Source organism: Haliotis rufescens, unplaced genomic scaffold, assembly GCF_023055435.1.
Source record: "Haliotis rufescens isolate VD_foot unplaced genomic scaffold, xgHalRufe1.0.p SCAF_400, whole genome shotgun sequence".
Lineage (NCBI taxonomy): Eukaryota > Metazoa > Mollusca > Gastropoda > Lepetellida > Haliotidae > Haliotis > Haliotis rufescens.
Window position 1 is genome coordinate 6,746 of NW_025964114.1, and position 24,605 is coordinate 31,350.

At 40.3% G+C, this 24,605-nt stretch overlaps 1 protein-coding gene across 1 annotated transcript; it reads left to right on the top strand.

Moving 5' to 3' along the window:
- Positions 1-2,649: 2,649 nt before the first annotated feature.
- On the top strand, positions 2,650-24,602 carry LOC125372495 (myosin heavy chain, striated muscle-like; the record flags this gene model as incomplete). The annotated part of the gene is made up of 29 exons (XM_048382716.1): positions 2,650-2,667; positions 7,740-8,071; positions 8,606-8,749; positions 10,144-10,300; positions 10,517-10,544; positions 10,874-10,976; positions 11,308-11,400; positions 12,673-12,736; positions 13,472-13,570; positions 14,145-14,248; positions 14,767-14,899; positions 15,715-15,833; positions 15,986-16,135; positions 16,310-16,480; positions 16,608-16,787; positions 17,228-17,354; positions 17,572-17,633; positions 17,849-17,936; positions 18,141-18,258; positions 18,578-18,835; positions 19,180-19,645; positions 19,752-19,961; positions 20,368-20,513; positions 21,428-21,518; positions 22,422-22,478; positions 22,681-22,934; positions 23,323-23,401; positions 23,509-23,754; positions 24,588-24,602. Coding segments are annotated over exons 2-29 (3,957 nt in total), but the record flags the coding sequence as incomplete, so codon positions are not given.
- Between the last annotated feature and the right edge of the window lie 3 nt (positions 24,603-24,605).

Consider the following 24,605-nt stretch of genomic DNA (forward strand, 5'->3'; position numbering starts at 1 on the left):
CTACGCGGTGCTGATGTAGGCTTCCTGGGGGATTAATGTAGAATGAATTGTACAGTGTCGTTGAGTCTTCTATGGTGGTGCTTCGGCGAATCGTGTCATCCAAACTACGCGGTGCTGATGTAGGCTTCCTGGGGGATTAATGTAGAATGAATTGTACAGTGTCGTTGAGTCTTCCATGGTGATGCTTCGGTGAATCGTGTCATCCAAACTACGCGGTGCTGATATAGGCTTCCTGGGGGATTAATGTAGAATGAATTGTACAGTGTCGTTGAGTCTTCTATGGTGGTGCCTCGGCGAATCGTGTCATCCAAACTACGCGGTGCTGATGGAGGCTTCCTGAGGGATTAACGAAGGGAAGGATTAGTCTTCTGAGCGTCATTGACTCAGACTGCATGTGTTATGTCAACGTTCTAGCAAATGCGGAACAACACGCTCACATTCCAAGCTGTGCGGCTCTGCTGATATATCGCCAGGACAGTGCTCTGTGTATACAAACAAACATGTCGTCTGCTGTTGCAGATGTACACAAGTCTTGTTGTGTTATATTCCAGAGAGCATCGGCATCTGACTTTTTTAACACTAACTTCAATATAAATCTTTGGACGAATTTCGTTGTTAATGGTTCTTCACAAAATCTTAGGCTAATTTAACGGGCTGAGAATAAAATGCCAAGCCATTCCAATTTTGTAAGTTTATATTTAGTTGAATTACTATTATCTCAAAACAGAGCTAAACAGACAGTAACTTGATGACCTCCACGCGGCTATCTAGCCTCCCGGCTCACACGCTGAACATTCTCCAGACAAAATAAACAGCTGCAGCTGTACGTTACGTGATTTTAGCAAACATGCATGACGTCATTGCCCGCGCCCCCTGTGTAAAACTTCGACACTCTCACCGACTGTGAAGCTTTAAATGCACACGCTAGTATATTTTATGTTCTGTTGTTATTATGCAATAACTATGTGAAATGTCTTTGATATAATGTGAACCAATTCCATGAATTTGCTGTGAAAAATGTCCTATAGTTACGAGATATACAGTGTGTGTGATAATTTGGTAATGTTTTATAAACAAGTACAAGTCATAAGTTATATTTCACCTCTTTCAAAGATCGCTGTACCAAACAGCAAAATTGCGTGTGTTTTTTTATTTACAATGCTACTTCTCAGATTACACGTTACTCAATGAACCAGGAAACTTCATCCCAAGAAAAGAATGGGCGTGACAAGCATGTGATTCACGCGTCAATCTCATCTTCTATACGCCTTCTGCACGGACCATCATCCTAGGTGCCTTATAAAGCTAGCATGTGACACCCAACTTCACACTCATAGCCAGACAGTGAGCAGGACCAATGCTCGTGGTTCCAGCGAGGTTCCATATATAGTCATCTCTTGAGCACTAACCTAACGCGCTCGCGCCAGCCTTGTACACTCCAGCGTGACATACGATCCCTCACTGCCGGGCTGCTTAGTCTACACTCAAATTTATCGTTACCATAGAAACCAAACTTCTATTGGTAGCGTTATGGAAATACCTGTAAACCAAAGCATTGGTAACCTTGTACAGAGAAGCGTTCACGTTTACGCATTGTATTGTCCAAACAACTGTATCAAGTTACGTCCTGATACCAGAATATGCAAACCGTGAGATAAATATTAAAACAGACTTAACGTTATATCAAACAAATTAACAAAAGACCAATGGATGTTACAAGAATGATTTATATTGGTGGGTATTTGTTTTCCAGAGAGGTTCATTGCCCCGGACAATACGTATGTATCTCAAATGGCGTGATGTTTAACGTTATCCTGCGGTGGTCAACGTTATGTTACAGATCCCTATCTCGTCGAAAATGTAATGTTAAATACCCATTGTGATTGGATTGATGACCTATGTATAGAAACAGATGATACTACCAATGCCACGACGTTTGGTTATGGACTAACATATGATCAGCCATGGCGTCAAACCTGTGCACAGATGAGCGAGTATTTGCAATAGAAAAAATTGATGGCATTTGTAAAACATCGTGATGGAAGCACCTAGCTTGCTACTGACAACAACCCGTCTCCTGTTGGGTATTAATATTATTCATTCAAAGCAACGGCATGACATGAATGTCCCTATTTGTACCCGCATTATGTAATTATGTAAGAATGGTTTTGTGAATCAATGCGAAGTTCAAGTAGATATACATGCATACATATGTAAATGATGCTACGTGTATCAGGTATTCAACAGCAGGTCAAAAGGATATAGCATTTCAAAGGATGATAACGGAGTATCTGGAATTCTTGTGCGTACCTCTTCTGGCTAGGTTCTAACGATCTATGGAGACAAATATCTTAATTAGTTATATGATCGTAGTGGGCAGCTTGAAACGGCGAGTCTGATATCACTATCACGACTAATCTTTAAACCATTCCCCCTAACTTGACAACCCCCCGCGCAGATCAAGGTGCTAGTTTATCAATTGACGGTCAAACCATGTATTCCATATTCAGGTAGCGTCTTGTCTCTTGTCTCGTAAGTTTTCATTGGTTAATGATTCTCGCTCAACCAATAAGACCGAGTTTAACGAAATAGCTCTACGCCCTTGGGCATATGGCCCGGAGTATAAATTAGCCGAGCTCGAGCTCGCGTTCAGAACAGCTTTTAAACGTAAGTATTTGAAGTGTGTGTGTCTCCCTCTTTCACAATTTAAAAGGTACCCTAGTGTTTTAAACCCAATCCAAACCTCATCCTTTATTTGAACCACACCCTTGTTACCCCAAAATACCCTTTGCACGATTTTAGAGTTTTCTTTTACTTTTGTTTTTTGTCGTGTTACTGATCCATACTCCATGCCGGCGTTTACCATTGCCACAACTCTCCTAACATTTTACTTCACCTCGCTTGTTATATTTGAACGGAGTTTAACGTGTGTGCCGGGTTAGGCGATTTACCTCGCCTATAGAGCCGGTGCGGAGTCCTGTGGATACTTGGAGCTCTCTGCTGATTCCTGGATAGTGCTTCCATACATTTCTCTGGATTGTGGACTATTTTCTGTTCTGTGTGGACGTTTTATAATCGGGTGTTTAGTCTTCTAGTTAACCCCTGTTTACACGTTTACTTATATTAATAATGTGGCGTTTTTTAAAATGTATTTTATGCATTCTAAAAAGCTTTGTGTCCTTAATGGTCTATTTCAACTGTGGTCACAATTCACCACAATCCTTTATGTGCATCTGAGCTATATTATGGAACATATTTGTTTATTTGCATTATGAATGACATGGCATAGCGGTGTTCCTTACATTCCGTCTCTGACTCGCTCCCACATAGTTTTCTGAGTGAGATTCCGCGAAGCATACCTGTGGAAGATAATGAATTAGGTAATACTGATATAGAATGTGACTTGAATTACAAACATCATTCGGAGATGCGAAACACTTTATAACCATACATGTAATTCATAAAATGCACTGGTAAAACATCGTTATTTGAGGCACACATATTCCTCATCTTCTGCAGACGCGCCTTGGGGGTGACAATTATCCTGTACGGTTAATACTATTGTAGGCGTGACTTTGTTAGTCAAATATAGGAGAAATAACGATAAGGCTTATATCACATTACATTTTCTGATCCCATAGAAATTTTTTAAAATGTTTTTTTTATATATCGTAACTTTATAGTTCTGAGGTGAAGCTATACAGTCCAATTGTACGAAGATGGCTGTGCTTGTTTTAAAATAGTAACATTGCCGGCCCCGACTATGTTAGCGAGCGCCAGTTTATAATGAGCAGCACTAATGTTATACGTAGGCGGGAACACGCCACGACACGCCTCTAAGTTTTATGGGAGGGCCTAATTCCATATTAGGAAAAGAGATACAAACCGTCTGTGATCCATCGCGACGCTAGGTACAGCTCTGCAAAGGAAATGAAACATAGAAAGTATTTGTTAATGTCAGCATTCTATAAATATGACTTGTGTAAATTGAAACCCAGCATATTTGCATCAATTATTCAATATGTGACAGCTCGCTAAGGCAGTCTGATGTTTAACCTCTAAATGAGTGCTATCAAGGACAAACACATGAATGAGCTACATACGCTCTACTCGAGGCGATTTCCCTTAATCTTATGCTAATACCTGAAATGTATTAAAACGTGGTACCTGGCGTATGTACAAATGTGAATATTCTTAACGTTAATAGTTTCTAACATCAGGATATGTCAATCGCATCCCACCTGTGAGTGAGTGAGTGAGTGAGTGAGTGAGTATATGGGATTATGCGGGGATTAAGTTACATTGGCTCTTATCGATCACTAAATGCTGTCATTAAAATGATGTATAGATAATATATACGAAGTTGTCACCGAGCGGAACTTGTTTACATAAATTAAACAAAGCAGTATTCACTGGAAAATTGGATTAGATCAAAACATTTCAAAAGTTATCTAAACGTTACTGAGCTGCAAACAGTTGCCGAAAAACTGCAAATTTAAGGCCCAAAACACAACCATTATATCCGTATCAAATACATCACCATCGAATAACTATTTCTTGTTTGTTTCATTTTTTGCCACCATCAAAACATGGGCGTTTGCTTTTTTGTCCGGCAGTTTATATACCCTACTGAAACAACAATGCGTCTGCTACAATAACAGCAACGATTCATCGATACTTCACAACAGGTGCTAGATCTATTTAGAATAAATGTTAAGTCTTCGAATGTAATTTCCTTTTTCTTATGAGGAAATCCAAGTATGAATGACGGCGCCCATCAATCACTAAACCCTAGTGAGAGTAACTTTATGAACTAGTAGTTGACATGTAGCATCTTTCCCATTAATGTGTACTCATCTCAACAGCTGTGTTCTTGAGCTAATGAGCAGCGTTGTATTCTTTAAAGTTATTTGTGAAACATAAAGTGTAATTTGTTAAGGAAATAGTATATACATGAGCGTGTGCGCGTGCGTGCGTGCGTGCGTGCGTGCGTGCGTGTCTTCTCCCTGAAGATAAAGCTGAAACATGTAGGAGAACAATCCGTGTTGTGTAATTATTTTGTGAATAATATTTATGGAAATACGTAAAGTGGCGTAAGATATACGTACATACTTTGGTATATAAATGCAATATATACAATATGACTCTACAAAAGTGAGTGAGTGAGTGAGTGAGTGAGTGAGTGAGTGAGTGAGTGAGTGAGAGAGATTTTACGCCTCGTTTTACCGCACATAATCAGCATCACGACAGATGAAAACGATCCATTCTATCTATACACATTGCAATGCTTGTATTGTTGCTCGTTGAACGCCGCAGTCAATCGTGCCCCAGCTATATCTAGGTAAATAATCGAGCAAACAGACAAACCAGTGATTGCAATTATGATTAACAACCGCCGCCTTCGGGTACCACGTCACCGGCTCACTGAGTGTGACCACCCGATCCACTAAGTCGTCTCGTACGACAATCATGGTATCAGGGTATGAACATTAAATTTGGAGTAGTCTTCAAATGAGCGCAGTTTTTGAGAATCTGATGGGTTAAGTAAAATAGTCTATTAAATGCATTCATTTTTCAGTTTGTGATTCACATTATAAATGTCCTATTTCGTGCATGATTCGAATGTAATCAATGGAGAAGTAGTTTCCCACGTGGGTTGCAGTCTACTCAGTTACACAGTAACAGTCTACATAGTTACACAGTAACTGTCTACTTAGTTACACAGTAACAGTCTACTCAGTTACACAGGAACAGTCTACATAGTTACACGGTAACAGTCTACTCAGTTACACAGTAACAGTCTTCTCAGTTACACAGTAACAGTCTACATAGTTACACAGTTACAGTCTACTCAATTACACAGTAACAGTCTATATTGTAGCACAGTAACAGTCTACATAGTTACACAGTAACAGTCTACATAGTTACACAGTAACTGTCTCCTTAGTTACACAGTAACAGTCTACTCAGTTACACAGTAACTGTCTACACAGTAACACAGTAACAGTCTATATAGTAGCAAAGTAACAGTCTACTCAGTTACACAGTAACTGTCTACACAGTAACACAGTAACAGTCTATATAGTAGCACAGTCACAGTCTATATAGTAGCACAGTAACAATCTATATAGTAGCACAGTAACAGTCTACTCAGTAACACAGTAACACTCTCTACAGTTACACAGTACCAGTCTACACAGTTACACAGTAACAGTCTACTCAGTTACACAGTAACACTCTCTACAGTTACACAGTTACAGTCTACTCAGTTACACAGTTACAGTCTACTCAGTTACACAGTAACACCCTCTACAGTTACACAGTAACAGTCTACTCAGTTACACAGTAACAGTCTACACAGTTACACAGAAACAGTCTACTCAGTTACACAGTAACACTCTCTACAGTTACACAGTAACAGTCTACACAGTTACACAGTTACAGTCTACACAGTTACACAGTAACACTCTCTACAGTTGCACAGTAACAGTCTACTCAGTTACACGGTAACAGTCTACTCAGTTACACAGTAACAGTCTACTCAGTTACACAGTAACATTCTATTCAGTTACACAGTAACAGTCTACTCAGTTACACAGTAACTGTCTACTCAGTTACACAGTAACACTCTCTACAGTTTCACAGTTACAGTCTACACAGTTACACAGTAACACTCTCTACAGTTACACAGTTACAGTCTACACAGTTACACAGTTACAGTCTACTCAGTTACACAGTTACAGTCTACTCAGTTACACGGTAACAGTCTACTCAGTTACACAGTTACAGTCTACTCGACATTTATGCATCTAAAGAGCGGTACATCTTTTAGGATCGACTTTTTATCAATAGTCTCGTACCATAAACATCTCTCTTCTGATTGTATAAAAACTAAATTATGATCATATTAACTGTCACAATTTTGTACGAACCGCACTGTAACGACCAGTATTTAGGAATGTGACGATTTAGGTGCTTGATTTCGGTCTGTTCAGTCCGTCCTCAACCATGACAATATATGTGTACTCAGTTATGCTTTTAGAATCTATTGGTTCGGTCCCCATATCTAAGGTAGTCGACTTGAAAACTAAGGGCGCGGACGCCACAAAGGCGCGGCATTAAATGCCAAAACCTCTACTCCAGATGCAAATTGTATGCGATGTGTAAATTATTTAAGAGACATAAGAATATATTTACGCGTAGTTTGCCTAGGATTGTGACCATTTGTTTCACACGAAAATCCCAGATGTTTAATGTACATTAACGTCATCCGTTCTTTGGTGCGGTTGACTGTACATGCTTATAGAGAAGGGGGTGCGGGTGGGGGGGTGGGGGGGTGGGGGGGGGGTGGGGGGGGGGGGGGTTGTTGTTTAACGCCGCATTCAGCAATATTCAAGCTATATGACGGCGGTTTTTTAATAATCGAGTCTGGACCAGAATATCCAGTGATTGACATCATGAGCATCGATCCACGCGATTGGGATACGACGTCATGCATCAACCAAGTCAGCGAGCCTGACCACCCGATCCCGTTAGTCGCCTCTCACGACAAGCTTAGTCGCCTTTAACGACAAGCATGGGTTCCTGAAGACCTACTCTTCCCCGGATCTTCACGGGTCTTATAGAGAGTGCATACACAAAATATATGGTTTATTTTGTGAAATAACAAATATCATTCATCATCTACTTGTGATAATTACATTATTTGTATTAACAACACTTCATTTTTTCTTCCCCAGCTAGGCTATCTAGGGCTGTTCTGCTCGACTTCAGTTGGCCTGGTGAACACCTTGTGTTGTCCATCATCTTCAGGCAAACTCCCGATTTCGGGTTGCTGTAATTTTCGAGGAGCTTTGCCCCGAGTCCATCATCTAAAATGGCGTCCTACGACCCCAAAGACCCGGATATGTTGTATCTTGCTGTCGACCGCAAGAAAATGATGAAGGAAATGGTAACACCCTTTGACGGCAAGAAAGCTTGCTGGGTTCCTGATGAAAAGGAAGGATTCAGAGCTGCTGAAATCCAGAGCACCAAGGGAGAAGAGATCACCGTCAAGACAGACAAGCTGGATGTAAGCTCCCCAGTTTTTGCAAATAGTTTACGTGCATTCCTTACAAGACAGGTGCCAAGTCCATAAACGACCTATTGACGTCAATGAACAACGTGAGCCAAAATAGTCATGAGCAAAAACCAGCTCAAACTCGCTGGCAGCCATGACACATAGTTTAGGCAAGGAAAGAAACTCCATATCTATTTCCTTCCTTTCGGATTTCATAGAACTAACATTAAAACCGGACTTTTTACCCTACAAAACCAAAATTGCAAAAAACAATTCCTTCACACGGCATTGAACACGTGGTGTATCACTGATTTTCAGTGATCCATTCATATGATTTTCACCCTAAAATTGCATTTTACGCCCAATGTAATCTGTTCGACAGATAATCTAGACGGGAGTTGACGGTTTATACTAAATGGACTCCAACGATCATGAGAAAACATCTTTAAACGTTTAACGACCTGAATTTGACATATTTAATATATTGCTATTGATTTCTATGGTAAATAACTCAATGTTTACATGTTCTCAATGTTTCGTCCTCAGGTCAAAACCTTCAAGAAGGATGACATCCAGTCAATGAACCCTCCCAAGTTCGAGAAGATCGAGGACATGGCAAACTTGACATATCTAAATGAGGCTAGCGTTCTCCACAATTTGAGGGCCAGATACGAAGCCGCTATTATCTATGTACGTTTTCGTCCCTCTGTACTTCTATTTAGGCAACATAATTAGATAAGCAGACCTCTACCGCTTTAGCCGCGAATTAATGTTTTAAGGTACAGGTCGATAACAGAAGACAGTTATATATATTTATATATTGGTGAATTAGAGAATGACCAACGAGCTACGAGGAATAACGGTTTCACGAGGGTTAGATAGGCCGTAATTATATTACTCATTGACATTCTAAGGAAGTAAATGAAAATAAAAAGTATTAAATGTCAACCCCACAGATAAATTCTTCAATAAGGACACCCTGTTGTTCAATCTGTCAGCAGAGGGAGCTGGCATAACCAGGCTATTTTGCAGGCTTGACGGAAATAGCTGAACGTGAAAATGCCTGTTGTTCATATCCATTAGTGACGTCATGAACAATGTGCGTCGCCATATTGTATTTTTCTCAACGATGAAGCATTGTGACGTCTAATGACTTCAAATAACCAATCAGCTAAAATGCACCAATGCGGCAAGCATAGTCCGGACCCTAGTATTCTGGACGGACGATAACTATAGTGACTTGACAGAACATTACTATATGCTTATGGCTATTTGATTCGGACTATTTAAAATGGCTTCACAGGAAATAGAATATATAGAGAATCCACTCGAGTGTTTTTTGACATCAAGTATATCAACACGAATCGAAAAACGTTGAAAACTCCGAGTCTTGTCTGTTTATCTATTTGTCATCCAAAATCATTTTCCCAACTTGTTCAGTTTGTAAACAGTAATAGCCAGTCTTGAGAGTGAGAAGTACAGCTAACCAGCTTCAGTGGCAGAGAGATTAGTGATGTCATTTGATTGTGACGTCATGGTAACGATAACGTCACAATGGATTGCATTGTGATGCAGTTTCATTGTAGCGATATCTCCTAGGAGATATCGCTTGATCTTACCCAATATAAGCGATATCTCCTGTGCATACCAGTGATGAATGATATAACCATTGCCCCAGTATAGTTTATGTATTGACTTTTCTTTTATCAGACCGCCTCCGTGGTCTAATGGTAGAGCGTCCGCCCGGAGAGCGGAAGGTCCGGGGTTCGATCCCCAGCCGCGTCATACCAAAAGACATTAAAAGATGGTACTTGTTGTTACCCTGTCTGGCGCTCGGCATTAAGGGGCTAAAACAAGGACTGGTCGGCTCGGAGTCAGTATACTGTGTCTGAGTAGGGTATTCATGTTAAACTGCGGCATGGTATCTCAGTGAGCTAGCACTATAAATCGGCATCAGCCCGGACTAGTACAAGCAGCCACACACACACATACACGTGCATGCACGTCGCTATATAAATAAGTGCAATAATCTTTGACGTGACGTTAAACCCCATTTCACCTCACCTCACCACATCTTTTATCAGACGTACTCCGGCCTCTTCTGTGTCGCCATCAACCCTTACCGCCGTCTCCCCATCTACACCCCGTCCGTCGTGGCCAAATACAGAGGCAAGAGGAAGACCGAGATGCCTCCTCACTTGTTCTCCATCTCTGACAACGCCTACCAGTTCATGGTGCAGGGTGAGTCGTCATCATTTGAAGCCTTTGATACTTTTTCATTCTAAATCTATTCGGTTTAATTGTTTAAAGATTTAAGATGTTGGATACATACCAAAGAAGGTTTCATATGTTCTTGTTGTTAAAAGACTTTTATTCAACAAGTTTATGCTTGAGAAAGAAGAAAAACACCCGACCGAACACTGCGCAGTAGCTTACAAGTAACTTTTCTTTCTGCAGATCGCGAGAACCAGTCTATGTTGATCACGTAAGTTTTAACCTGTGACCTTGACCTCCATTAAAAGTATTTCTATATAAAAAAAATAATGTGACAATGCATAACTCAAGCAAGCAAGTGATTGATGGCATGAACAGCGATCGGGTTACGATGACATACGGTCATCCAAGTCAGACCAACATGTCCTGGTCCTTCGTTAGCATGGGACATGGTGGTTCTCTGAGTCAGAATTCCCACAAGGAACACAATCTTAGGCAGCGTTCATTTTGTTAAGAGAGCCATGTACCATTAGGAGAGGGCGAGTTCTAGGTGTCCGGCAACTGAGCATGGTATTCAGGATGATATCTGGATCATTACAGCGGCGAGTCTGGAGCCGGAAAGACTGAGAACACCAAGAAGGTCATCGCCTACTTTGCCCACGTCGCCGCTGCCGGTGGCAAGTCCGACGAAGATCAAAAGAAGGTTTGTAAAGCTAAAATAATATTCATATTTTAAATATATTATCATCGAGCATATATAATGTAAAACTTACGAAAATGAAAAACAACACCGAAAGAACCAGTCAAATAAACAGAATTGAATAAACTTACAAATTGTCTTGTGACATAACGCTATATTGTTATATTTTAATTGAAATACGTATCAACCTATGCTGCTTATTAATATTCAACCAATACCATATATGTATATTATCTGTATTAATTTCGAATATGTTTCTTTCACCCACCCCAATCACAAACCCTACACAAATCAATAACACGTGTACCACAACTCCCGACCTAACCCACAATAGGGTTCCCTCGAGGACCAGATCGTGCAGTGTAACCCTGTGCTGGAGGCGTACGGTAACGCCAAGACAACTCGTAACAACAACTCCTCCCGATTCGTGAGTATATTAGGGTTCGGTAATGTCCGCCATACCAACCCGAGGAATGACCCCGGCTCGATTCTGTTCAATCCCCATTTAAGTTATCACCTACCTGTATTCAATACTGAATATAAGAATTATTATTTAATCTAATTATTCTTTCTCTCACAATTTTCCCTTTACTCATTATTTTATGGTTAATTCGAAATGCCACCCTTAATAACAAGCCCCAATTGGTTTATCCCTAATCAGCTTAACAAGTTAATATACCTTAACATATAAGACTATAAGACTTAACAAATAAGTTGAATAATTCACCTTCTAACAACACTTTTCTACGACATTGTTTCTTATCTTCGTCTAACAAGTGTTCCACCTTATTAATAGTGTGATCCTACCTTTACTTCCAAACTCAGACCTCATGGAGATGGACTTTGAGTGAGTCAACACTAAGACCATGCTCAGTGATGTAATCATGGTGCTTTTTCTTAACAGGAGTAAGTAATGCATACCTTGAGATGTGGGTGTTACATGGTGTACTCTAGACGTATCACGCTTTAGTCAAACATGTACTCAAGTTCTATTCGTATTAGTGTCAAGCATGCATATAGCTAGACAATATAGTCGGCTTGATAGGCACAGGATCTACATAGAACAGATAGCATGATATGAATAGGTAGGTAATGTGTGTATACCAATATATGCATCCACAAGGGTAAGCGATGTATGCACACCGCAAGGATCGGGTAGACAGCATATTTAGAATTTAGAGTGTGTCGCTGAAAAAATACCACATATGTGTTTCATTAGAACCGTAGTCCTATGGTACCTTTTATAGATATATATTGAACAAAGGTCCTATACTGTATCTTAGCATGATGCACGTTACTCTCCTGACTCCTTGGCACTCTGTTCTGTATACCGTAGCATTAGGACAAAGTTACATCACCTGAAGGGTTTTGCCTCTCATATCATATCTGAATAGGACTGTTATAATGTATTCAAAACATGCTGCTTCTAATACTTACACCTAGTTGCATATGTCAAATGGCAATGGTATGTGTTCAACATATTTAATTGTTATCGATCAGTGAAATTGAAAGGTTGCTTTTCAGAACCATCTTGATCGGTAGGACATGTATTAGGTATTAAACGCTGAATATATTCCAACGTGTCTCCGTGAGCTCTATGAGACTATGGGTCATGTTTTACACATGCTTTAAATGACTTGCGCTTATTTGTTCTGAAACTGCCACTTGGTGTCACAGACGTGTCATATATCATCTTCAGGGAAAGTTCATCCGTATCCATTTTGGTACCTCTGGAAAGATCGCCGGAGCTGACATTGAGACCTGTAAGTATCACATGGATAGGGCTGAAATGTCATTGTTATGTAATTATAATGTCATTGTAATGTCATTGTTATGTCATTGTAATGCCATTGTAATGTCATTGTTATGTCATTGTAATGTCATTGTAATGTCATTGTTATGTCATTATGGCATTGTAATGTCATTGTTATTGCATTGTTATGGCATTGTTATGTCATTGTAATGTCATTGTTATGTCGTTATGGCATTGTTATGTCATTGTTATTGCATTGTTATGGCATTGTTATGTCATTGTAATGTCATTGTTATGTCATTGTTATGTCATTGTAAAGTCATTGTAAAGTTATTGTTATGTCATTGTAATGTCATTGAAGTCACGCATTTTAAACGCTCTGCTTAAAATCAAACGTGTAAATACGTAAGGATATTCATATTCGAATCTCTATCACAAAAAATAGTTTTAAAAACCTGGACAAATTCATTATGACATAGGGACAATGGTCATGGCACCATTGAAATACCCTCTCCTGCATGTGAAATGCTGATACAACACACTGGTATATGATGTGAACATCGTTTGTTGATGACCATCATCATTTGTATGTAGAAGTATGCTACACAGCCGACTCTCAATACCTCGAGTGGAAGGTCGAACACATTGTTCGAACCTTGGAGACGAATAGAGTGTGCAGTGTTTTATAGTGCACATCAATGTGAAGATGTACATGATGATTATTTTTTATTTTCTTGCCTACCAGACTTGCTGGAGAAGTCTCGCGTGACGTTCCAACAGTCCGCCGAGAGAAACTACCACATCTTCTACCAGATGTGTTCCAACGCCATCCCTTCAATCCCCGGTAGGTATTTACCCCCCTATTCACGTAGTATCTACCCTCCTATTCATTTCATATTTACCCTCCTATTCATATTGCATTTAGCATCCTATTCATGTAGTATTTACCCTTCTCTTCATGTTATATTTTGCCTCCTATTCATGTAGTATTTACCCCCCTATTCACGTAGTATCTACCCTCCTATTCATTTAATATTTACCCTCCTGTTCATATAATATTTTCCCTTCTATTCATGTAGTATTTGCCCTTCTATTCATGTAGTATTTACCCTGCTATTCATGTAGTATTTACCCTCCTCTTCATGTAATATTTTGCCTCCTATTCATGTTATATTTACCCTCCTGTTCATGTAGTATTTACCCTCCTGTTCATATAATATTTTCCCTTCTATTCATGTAGTATTTGCCCTTCTATTCATGTAGTATTTAACCTGCTATTCATGTAGTATGTACCCTGCTATTCATGTAGTATTTACCCTGTTATTTATGTAGTATTCATGTATCACGAAACATTGACTGCATGCGGCATCATTATCAAAACTACCACGTGTTTATTTAACAACGTCTTCCTTCCCCAGAGAAGATCCTGTGCACGCCTGACCCCGGTCTCTACTCCTTCATCAACCAGGGCACCCTCACGGTCGACGGTATCGATGACGTCGAGGAAATGAAAATTACAGATGTGAGTTAAAACATAGTCCCTTAAATATAAAACCAATGTCCAACCCAGGTTATTTTCTGGACAACCTAGTACCTCTGCCAATTACATAAGTTCCACACATTTAGATATTAAAAGTCGAGAACATTGATATAATCTCAAAAAACGTGAAAACCTATTTTCATTTGCGTATTTATTCTTCTTTTAAAATTGTTGTTCGCTTCAACGTGCAGACAACTAGATCCAATAGGATGGCAGTAAAGATGCTGTTTTTTTATGATCTTTGATATTAAGGATATCCTTTATCACTCCTCCTTAATTATGAGAAACAATGTGTAAATATTGAAAAAAAACCATTTTACTGGGACTTCCAAAACACATTTTTGTTTACAAACAAGAGTAAAGACTGGTCGCTTGATGCGCAAATTAGCCCTGGCAATGATGTAATTCTAAGTCATCATTGCGCAAGAGCCGCAATTTGACCTCAGTCCTTTACAGAAAACCTTGTACATCCAATCATTATTGTACTATTGTGGTGACAGAGTTCCTACGATGTTCTTGGATTCACGGAGGTGGAAAAGAACAGCATGTACAAGTGTACTGGCACCATCCTCCATCTTGGTGAGATGAAGTTCAAGCAGAGAGGCGAACAGGCCGAGGCTGATGGAAGTGGAGGTATGACCTGTCATAGTTGTTACTGTACATTTGCTCTATGAGTACACTTTTGTTTGTTTGTTTGTTTGTTGTTTAACACCGCACTAAGCATTATTCCAGCTGTATGACAGCGGTCTGTAAATAATCGAGTCTGGACCAGACAGTCCAGTGATTGACATCATGAGCATCGATCCAAGCTATTGGTATACGATGTCATGCGTCAACCAAGTCAGCGAGCCTGACCACCCGATCCCATTAGTCGCCTCTTACGAAAGGCATTGTCACCATTTACAGCAAGCATGGGTTGCTGCAGATCTATTCTACCCCGGATCTTCACGGGTCCTATGAGTACATTGAAACCCCTTTATTCTCGTGCGGTAGCATTCAGTGTGAAATCGTCCGTATTAACAAATTTCCAGATGAACGAATCTTGACTAATGTAAACAGTAAGCGTCCAATAGACGGATTTTTCTTGCGTAATGGGTTTCAATGTACATTTAATAGTGTGGAATAGCTTTCCAAATACATGTATATCAAAATATTTGTAAGATGGTATTGTTTCGATATTATTTTTGTTTCGTTAAGCTGCGTGTGGATTCTCGGACATGAAAGGTCCTCAGTAATACATGGTTGTCGAAAGTCGGCTACAATGAGGTGACACTGTGACACGCGGTTGTTTGTGTGTATTCGAAACCCAACGATGTGGGCAGCTGTTCACGATATCCACCTCTAGTGTGCATGTCCGTGACATAGCTGGACTATTGCTGCCATGCTACTTTCGCTCTCTCACTGTTTCGTACCATTGGCCTTGACTAGTTTATACTCCTATCTTGCAGAGGCCGAAAAGGTATCCTTCCTCTTAGGTGTGAACGCCGGTGATCTTCTGAAGTCTTTGCTCAAGCCCAAAATTAAGGTCGGCGCCGATTACGTCACCCAGGGCCGTACCAAGGAGCAGGTATGTCGTCACGCCAATTTCAATATTTCTTATAATGTAAAGACTTGATTCTCACTCTTTTTCTGATTTGATAATATTTTGGAGTGACTACGGTATTTATGTGGTCAAAAACCGGAATTATGAACGTAAATTCGATACTGCTATATTTCCAGGTGGTGAACTCGGTTAATGCCCTGGCTAAGTCTCTGTACGATCGTATGTTCAAATGGTTGGTCTTGCGAGTTAACATCACTCTCGACACAAAGAAGCCAAGGCAGTTCTTCATCGGCGTGCTGGATATCGCTGGGTTCGAGATCTTTGATGTAAGTTCGGCATAGCTGAAACTATTTACGTAAATATGCTATCAGAAACATTATCAATTCTGAGTTATCCAAGTAAGCAGAACCTAAATGAATCCCAAAACGTGTTCTGTAATAAATCCTTGTTTACAAAAAAATCCGATCGGTGTCCAATGTAATCTGCCCTTTTGTGAACAGTTCAACAGCTTCGAGCAGCTGTGCATCAACTACACCAACGAGCGTCTGCAGCAGTTCTTCAACCACCACATGTTTGTCCTGGAGCAGGAAGAATACAAGAAGGAGGGCATCCAATGGGAATTCATTGACTTCGGCATGGATTTGCAGGCCTGTATTGAGCTCATTGAAAAGGTAGGACCACACATCCATGTTACAATAAATGTGATCCATGCCTTCTCAGTTATGAACAAACACAAAAACAAGTATTTGATGACTAAAATAGCGTGACATTGATCTGTATCAATGTCTCTCGTTTCAGCCTATGGGTCTATTGTCCATCCTGGAAGAAGAGTGCATGTTCCCCAAGGCGTCTGACAAGACCTTCAAGGACAAGCTGTACACCAACCACATGGGCAAGTCTCCCAACTTCCTCAAGCCGGATAAGAAGCTCAAGGGAGGCGCCCACGGTGACTTCTGCCTGAAGCATTATGCTGGAACTGTGAGTTCTGTCACAAACTACCCTATGCGATACCTACTGTTGGGCGATCTTCTAAACATCTGCCATTTCGTATACCAACATAAGTACTAGTTGACTGATAGATAGTACACAATCAATGTAAGCATGACATTATTCTGCTTTTGGCAGTTTTCTTGTGAAAATTGAAAGGGTTTTGTCGCTTCTATTTGAACTAGTTTACATGTTCTGATTTGGTTAGATGTATCATGATAATCCGTTTGGAAACAAACAAATCAATAGGCATCTCAAGTCACCATCGATTGTTGCGAAACAGAAAAACATGTTCTCACCTACTGGAAGCATCACAAGACCTAACAGTTTGTTATAAATGTTCACTTCCGGTAACACATTGCTTGACTGTTATGAAGGGGAACCAAAAATTCGGGGTAATCGGAAGTTAATATCCCCTTTTCCCTCTACAGGTGCCCTACAACATAACTGGCTGGCTGGAGAAGAACAAGGATCCCATCAATGAGACTGTAGTGGAACTGTTGTCTCACTCCAAGGAATCCCTGGTTCAGACCCTCTTCCCAGCGGCGGCTCCTGCAGGTGGGTAGTGAGTGAGTGAGTGAGTGAGTGAGTGAGTGAGTGAGTGAGTGAGTGAGTGAGTGAGTGAGTGAGTGAACGAGCGAGTACGCCCAAAATCTCAGCAATATCAATGCGGACTACACAAGAAATGAGTTGTACGCATTGTACCACTAAAGTATAGATGTTACAGTTTGTCAGTGTCGCTTTTTTAATAAATATGAATTCATATTGATTACAGAGGGAGGCGGTGGCAAGAAGAAGAAGAGCTCAGCTTTCCAGACTATTTCTGCAACCCACAGGGTAAGTTATCATCATTTATTAGAACAAGGCTCTTTAATGCCCGATGTACGTACACCGCTGGTATTTGTATTCTACACATTTGTGTGTATATCGTCAGTTACATTGCGAATATTTAAAAGAACTATGGAATACCGTGCATTATGTTAACCATCAGATAATTAGCAGTGCAAAGTTATATTATTCATTGACATCAACTTTTAACTTGTTTTTTACAGGAGTCTCTGAACAAGCTGATGAAGAACTTGTACAGCACTCACCCCCACTTCGTGCGTTGTATCATCCCCAATGAACTTAAGCAGCCAGGTAAGAAAACATATTCCATTTTGTTACTGTAATGCTATAGTGTTTAATATGTGTGTGTGAGAAAGAGAGAGAGAGAGACAAAGAGAGAGTGAGAGAGAGAGGGAGAGTGAGATAGAGAGAGAGAGAGAGAGTGAGACAGAGAGACAGAGAGAGATCATATCGTTGAGTTTAAATCACTGCATGTATTTGCATCTATTGTTACAGGACTGATTGATGCTGCTCTTGTGCTCCACCAGCTTCAGTGTAACGGTGTACTAGAAGGTATCCGTATCTGCAGAAAGGGATTCCCCAGCAGAGTTATATACTCTGAGTTCAAACAGAGGTATGGAACCCTGATTTACATCCACTCCACTCAGTATGTAACAAACACTGATAAATATAACGAAAACCGGATTTTGCAAATATAATTCCAATCCCCTGGGAGTGTTGATAAAATTAATGTGCATACCTAACTGATATTGAGTGTCTTCGTTATATATCAAGTGACTATATATACTAGATGATACGATAGAGAAGTTAAATTCGCGCTAAGGACATTTTCATGATTCCAATTTCTTCATCACTAGCTGTACAATTTCGCATCAATAGGACTGCTGGTAATGCTCTGTGAACATCATGATGGGAGACCATTTGTCTTGCAGATACTCCATCCTGGCTCCTAACGCCATCCCCCAGGGTTTCGTCGAGGGCAAGGTCGTATCTGAGAAGATTCTGCTGGCCCTTCAGATGGACACAGCCGAGTACCGTCTTGGCAATACCAAAGTCTTCTTCAAGGCTGGAGTCCTTGGTTACCTTGAGGATCTCCGTGACGAGCGTCTGTCCGCCATCATCTCTATGCTGCAGGCCCACATCAGGGGTTACCTGATGCGTAAATCGTACAAGAGGCTCCAAGACAAGAGGTTTGTTACGATCAGAGGGTAGAGGCTTTTTTGCATAGCCCTTGCTATTGTTACAGTTTTGAGAGAAACCAATCTCACCACGTTCTCTCAAGTAAGATGTAACATTATTGATTTATGAAACTTCATGTCGCCTCTGTGCATCAGTCGAAGTGCATCTCTGTTCACACAAATGTGAATTGATATGGGGTAAGGTGAGATCGGAATATGAATCCAAACCTTCCAGTGTTGTTGTTGTATACTTGAACGCTGACGCTGATCCACTAATGTCAGACAGACAGACTAATGTCTTCTTCTTCTTCTCCAATATCAGTTTACATCTATAATGACAATACGTTTCCTTTCAGAACTGCCTTGTCTGTGATTCAAAAGAACATCCGTAAGTGGCTGGCCATGAGGAACTGGCTCTGGTGGAGATTCTACACCAAGGTCAAGCCCCTCCTGAACATTGCACGTGCCGAGGACGAGATGAAACTGAAGGAAGAAGAACTTGCCAAATGCAAGGACGAACTGTCCAAGGTCACTCAGAGAGGAAAGGAACTCGAGGAACAGAACGTTGACCTTCTCCGGCACAAGAATGACCTGTTCCTTCAAGTGCAGTCTCAGGGTGACACTCTTTCCGACCAGGAAGAGCGGATTGAACAACTTGTCACGCAAAAGGCTGACTTTGAACAGCAGCTGAAGGATTTGGAGGAACGTCTTTTGGATGAGGAGGATGCAAACGCAGATGCGTCAGAGCAAAGGAAGAAGTTTTTAGACCAAATTGAAGGTTACAAGAAAGATATAACAGACCTTGAGGGTAGCCTTGCAAAGGTAATTATGTGTTCTGATACGATATATTGTACTCAATAATGTATTAATGTTAAAACTGCCTACGTATGCTTTTAGAACCATTTTGAATAAATGATATTTGTATTAGGCTGAACAAGAAAAACAGACCAAAGACAACCAGATAAAGACACTCCAGGATGAGATGGCAGCTCAGGACGAACAAATCGCCAAGATGTCCAAGGGCAGAAAGGATCTCGAGGACACGCACAAGAGGACCCTGGACGATCTTCAGAAGGAGGAAGACAAGGTCAATCACCTCAACAAACTAAAGCAGAAACTTGAGGGGACACTTGATGAGGTGAGTCAATGATGTGGTTTATTCAATAACACCTACAGTCCCTTTGGCTCGAAATGAGAACGATGAATTGTAAAATAATTCAAAATCGGGAATAGTCTCTTAAATATCAATACAATACACGGCCATGTGTACCATGTATCCAACAATATCTGCTGTTTGTTATGCAAAATGCGAGAGTACCCTGCCCCATCGGTGGCACCTGCCTCAAATACATGCAAAGGCAAGTCAGTTGTTCACCTGAAAGATAGTACTTTTTGAGTGTCCCCTGTCGTGATATTGCTGGAACATTGCTTAGAGTGCTGGAAAACCATACTAACTCACTCTATCGGTCTGTTCTGGTTGAATATATATATATGCATATAAATGCATCATATGCATGCTAATTCCCTGTGTCTACATGCTATAGTTGGAGGATAATCTGGAGCGCGAGAAAAAGGTGAGAGGTGATGTTGAGAAAGCCAAGAGGAAGGTGGAGCAGGACCTAAAGGCATCGAATGAGACTGTAGAAGAACTTGACCGGGCAAAGAGGGAACTTGAAGAGGCAGGCAGAAAGTATGTCCTACAGAACTAAGCAAATAGTGTTAAACAACGTGACACAACTAAGATGTCAGTACCTGTCCAGTTTGGTTCTAACAACCATCTTAATCCTATCGACCTTGGTATTGACAGTGTCAGAAAAGGATATGTTACACGATTATTCTGGTTTTGCTCTATAAATGATGCTAAGGTAGACACAATGTTATGGACAACAACTTATAATACTGTAACAAGCGACATTTCGGTAAAGATCCTTATACCGTCATCAAGCAAGACTGAATGAGGGACATTGTACAGAATGTATATAGTAGGTGGAGGATTAACAGTAACAACAATGTCATACATGAGTAGGTTGGTTGGTTGGTTGGTTTGTTGCTTAACGCCGCACTCAGCAACAGTCTAGCTATATGACAGCGGTCTTTAAAATAATTGAGTCTGGACCAGTCAATCCAGTGATTAATATCATGAGCATCGATCACTCGATCCCGTTAGTCGCTTTGTACGACAAGCAGAGTCGCCTTTTACGGCAAGCATGGGTTGCTGAAGACCTATTCTACTCCGGAATCTTCACGGTTCTACAAGAGTAGTTATAACATGAGTAAGTGTTGACAACAGAAGGATAATACTGTCACGACACGATGGACAGAGAACACATAGTTGGAGGCCAATGGGACATGAAGCCAATTAAACAGGTTAAGTGATGCTTGACAGCCTTGCTTGAGGCTTGGTTTAAGGATCTATACCGAAATGTCGCTTATGACAGCATTAAAGAAGTTGTTATCCATAAAATTGTGTCAACCTTGTCATCTGTCAACTTCTAAGTAATGCCTATCAAACAATTTATAAATGATAATGTTAACATTTACGGACCTTGGTAATCTTTGTTCAGTAAAATAGTTTAAGACAATGCTGAATGATTCGTGTTAAAGGAAGGACCAGCAGATCAACAGCCTCAACTCCAGATTGGAAGAAGAACAATCCTTAGTTGCTCAACTCCAGAGGAAGATCAAAGAGCTTCAGGTAGAAACCGCCATTAAATCTTACAACATTAAACTTGTCATGTAAAGAAATATTATTGCATTAAACTTTAATTTGTTCATTCATGTTTTGGTTACAGTTCACCTAACATTTTTTTTATTTCTGTAACAGTAAAAAAGAATATACACTGATTCTTACCATGTAAAACGGAGAACACAATTGATTTCAGACGATGAATCGGTTATATATACGTAAGTTTGGGACCATTGAAGCGTGACCATACCCTTGTTTTGCCCATCCAATCAATGTTTATCCTTCTAGATATTATCTGTTCAAAACATCCTTCCCAAATTAATGACTCCAAAACAATTAAACAATTTGCCCATATTAATTACGTCTTGCATCCCCCAAGTATTCCCTCAGAACACAAAATCCCACACTTGACTATATGTTCTTGTTGAAACGTTGCCTTCATTGTATATTCCTCCAAACCACCACAATAATAATTCTCAATCCTCCAGGTGAGACACACATTTCCACTATTTTCCATCCCGATTGAAGTTATCCAATTGTCCTATCTGAATACCTTATTACCCTCTCCTTGTACTAAGTCCAGCACTCTTCAAAGAAAGCCTTCTCCCACGAGGAAGAACCACTGTCCTGGTATAAATAATTAAGCATTCATTATTGTGATAACTCATTTCAACATATATTCATATTCATATTCAACGTATACATTACAGGAACCCTGGCCATTTCTTTATATCTATGTTTGCTTATCTGCTGCCAATATCCATCTAAATCCAAAGTGCCAATTGTCATGGTAACGTAATATCACTCTTGAGCAAAGGACATGTTCATATTCTGATATAGTGGGCGGTGATTAAGAGATTGATCCATGTGTCGTGAATGAACAATAATTCACCATAAATTGATGCTTGACAGGCCCGTATCGAGGAGCTTGAGGAGGAATTGGAGGCTGAGCGATCTTCCAGAGCAAAGGTCAGTAGCAGCCAGATAGTACAAATTGCTAAAATCACGCTAATCCTATACCTGGACAATTTGTCAGAAATAGTGTTTATTATTCATATAATTGAATAGATACAACATGTAATACCGTTGACAACAACCGTTCCGGTCAGTCTGTTTCAATCTAATCGCATGTATTAGATATTTGATTGTCTGATTTGTCTCTTTCCAACAGTCTGAGAAACAGAGAAATGATTTGTCTCGAGAACTCGAGGAGATTGGAGAACGTTTGGACGAAGCTGGTGGAGCCACTTCCGCTCAGGTTGAACTAAACAAGAAGCGTGAACAGGAGCTCCTGAAGCTCCGTCGTGACCTTGAGGAGTCCACCATGCAACACGAGGCTCAGGTATCTACACTCCGCAAGAAGCAAACTGACGCTACCAACGAGCTCAGTGAGCAGGTCGATCAACTGCAGAAGGTCAAGAGCCGGTAATTAATTACAATGATTGGTTCCTTACATTGATCCTTAAAATCAGTAACTGATTTTATTTTGTTCATGAATTAATGATGTAGCGATAGTGGAGTGCTTGTGTTGTGTGTTAAGCATTACAATAATGTCTAAAAAGAACGAGCATTGTTCACTGCAGTCATACAGGAACTCTGCAATAGCCTAATAGTAAAAATGATGGCTCCTCAAGTCGAAAGCCCGGGTTCAATTCTCAACAAGGTGTCACTGTGCAAAGCACATTATAGCATCACATGCTACGATACGCCTGCAATATGGCTGACAGTGGCATGAAACGATTTTCGATCATCAACAAACTCATGATGTTATATCGATGTTAGGGTTGGATACATTCTGACACTGTAATTTCAGTCTGGAGAAGGAGAAAAACCAGATGAAGGGAGAGATCGACGACTTACAAAATCAGGTCGAATATGTCAAGAAAAACACTGTAAGTTCTTTTCTTTCTAATATGTTGGTCAATGCAGCGACAGCTTCTCTAACCCAAATATGTACCCTAGTAATGTATTAAGACTTCCAAACTATTCTAATCACCAGGGCATGTCCACCAAGCTTTCGAAACAGATGGATAACCAGCTGTCAGAACTAAACTCCAAGATCGAGGATGGTCAACGACAGATCAGTGACCTCCAAAGCCAGAAGAACCGACTCCAGAACGAGGCTGTTGAGACAACTCGTCAGCTGGAGGAGGCGGAACACAAAGTCGGCCAACTCACCAAGGACAAGAATGGACTGCAGAATGCACTCGATGATACCAAGAGAAGCCTGGAGGATGAGACTAGAGTAATACATCATTTACAAATTCCTTTGATTATAATCATTCATAGTGTTCTAGACCCGGTTGTATCAAACTTTAATGATGCCATTAACTAATGGTGCATTAAGCATTTAATGTTTCATTAGGATTTAATGTAGCCATTAGTTAATGAGGCTTTGATACAACCGGGTCCTGGATACCTACACTGGTTTCGGGGGCGCTTTAATGGCAATAATACTTATGAGAACTAACAGAACAGTGCTAAAGTAGATGTCAGTGCGATTTCAATACAGTAAACTACGGTTATAACAAACACGCTTATAACGAACTGACGGATATAACGAACTTACTTTTTTGGTCCCGACTATTTGTTGTAGTTATGCTGTATATATGCTTATAACGAACTACGGTTATAACGAACTAAAATTAGTAGTCCCTTTGAGTTCGTTATAACCGTAGTTTACTGTATGTCTGAAAGTCGATAAAAAAGGGTTCCATTGCATCAGATTGACATCGTCCCAAAGATGTACATACAGTAAACTACGGTTATAACGAACACGCTTATAACGAGCTGACCGATATAACGAACTTACTTTTCAGTCCCGGCCTTTTGTTGTATATATGCTGTATATATGCTTATAACGAACTACGGTTATTATGAACTAAAATTAGTGGTCCCTTTGAGTTCGTTATAACCGTAGTTTACTGTAGATCCATCGTTACATCGTACTGTTTTGTTAATTTGAAGATAGCTTATTGTCAAAAGGGAAAATGGATCCCATGTTGTGAAAGGACGATAGTGTTATGTGACAACAGTAGTTAAACAGAAGTATCTTCTACCTTCACCTCGTCTGTGCAGGCTCGCCAGAAGCTCCAG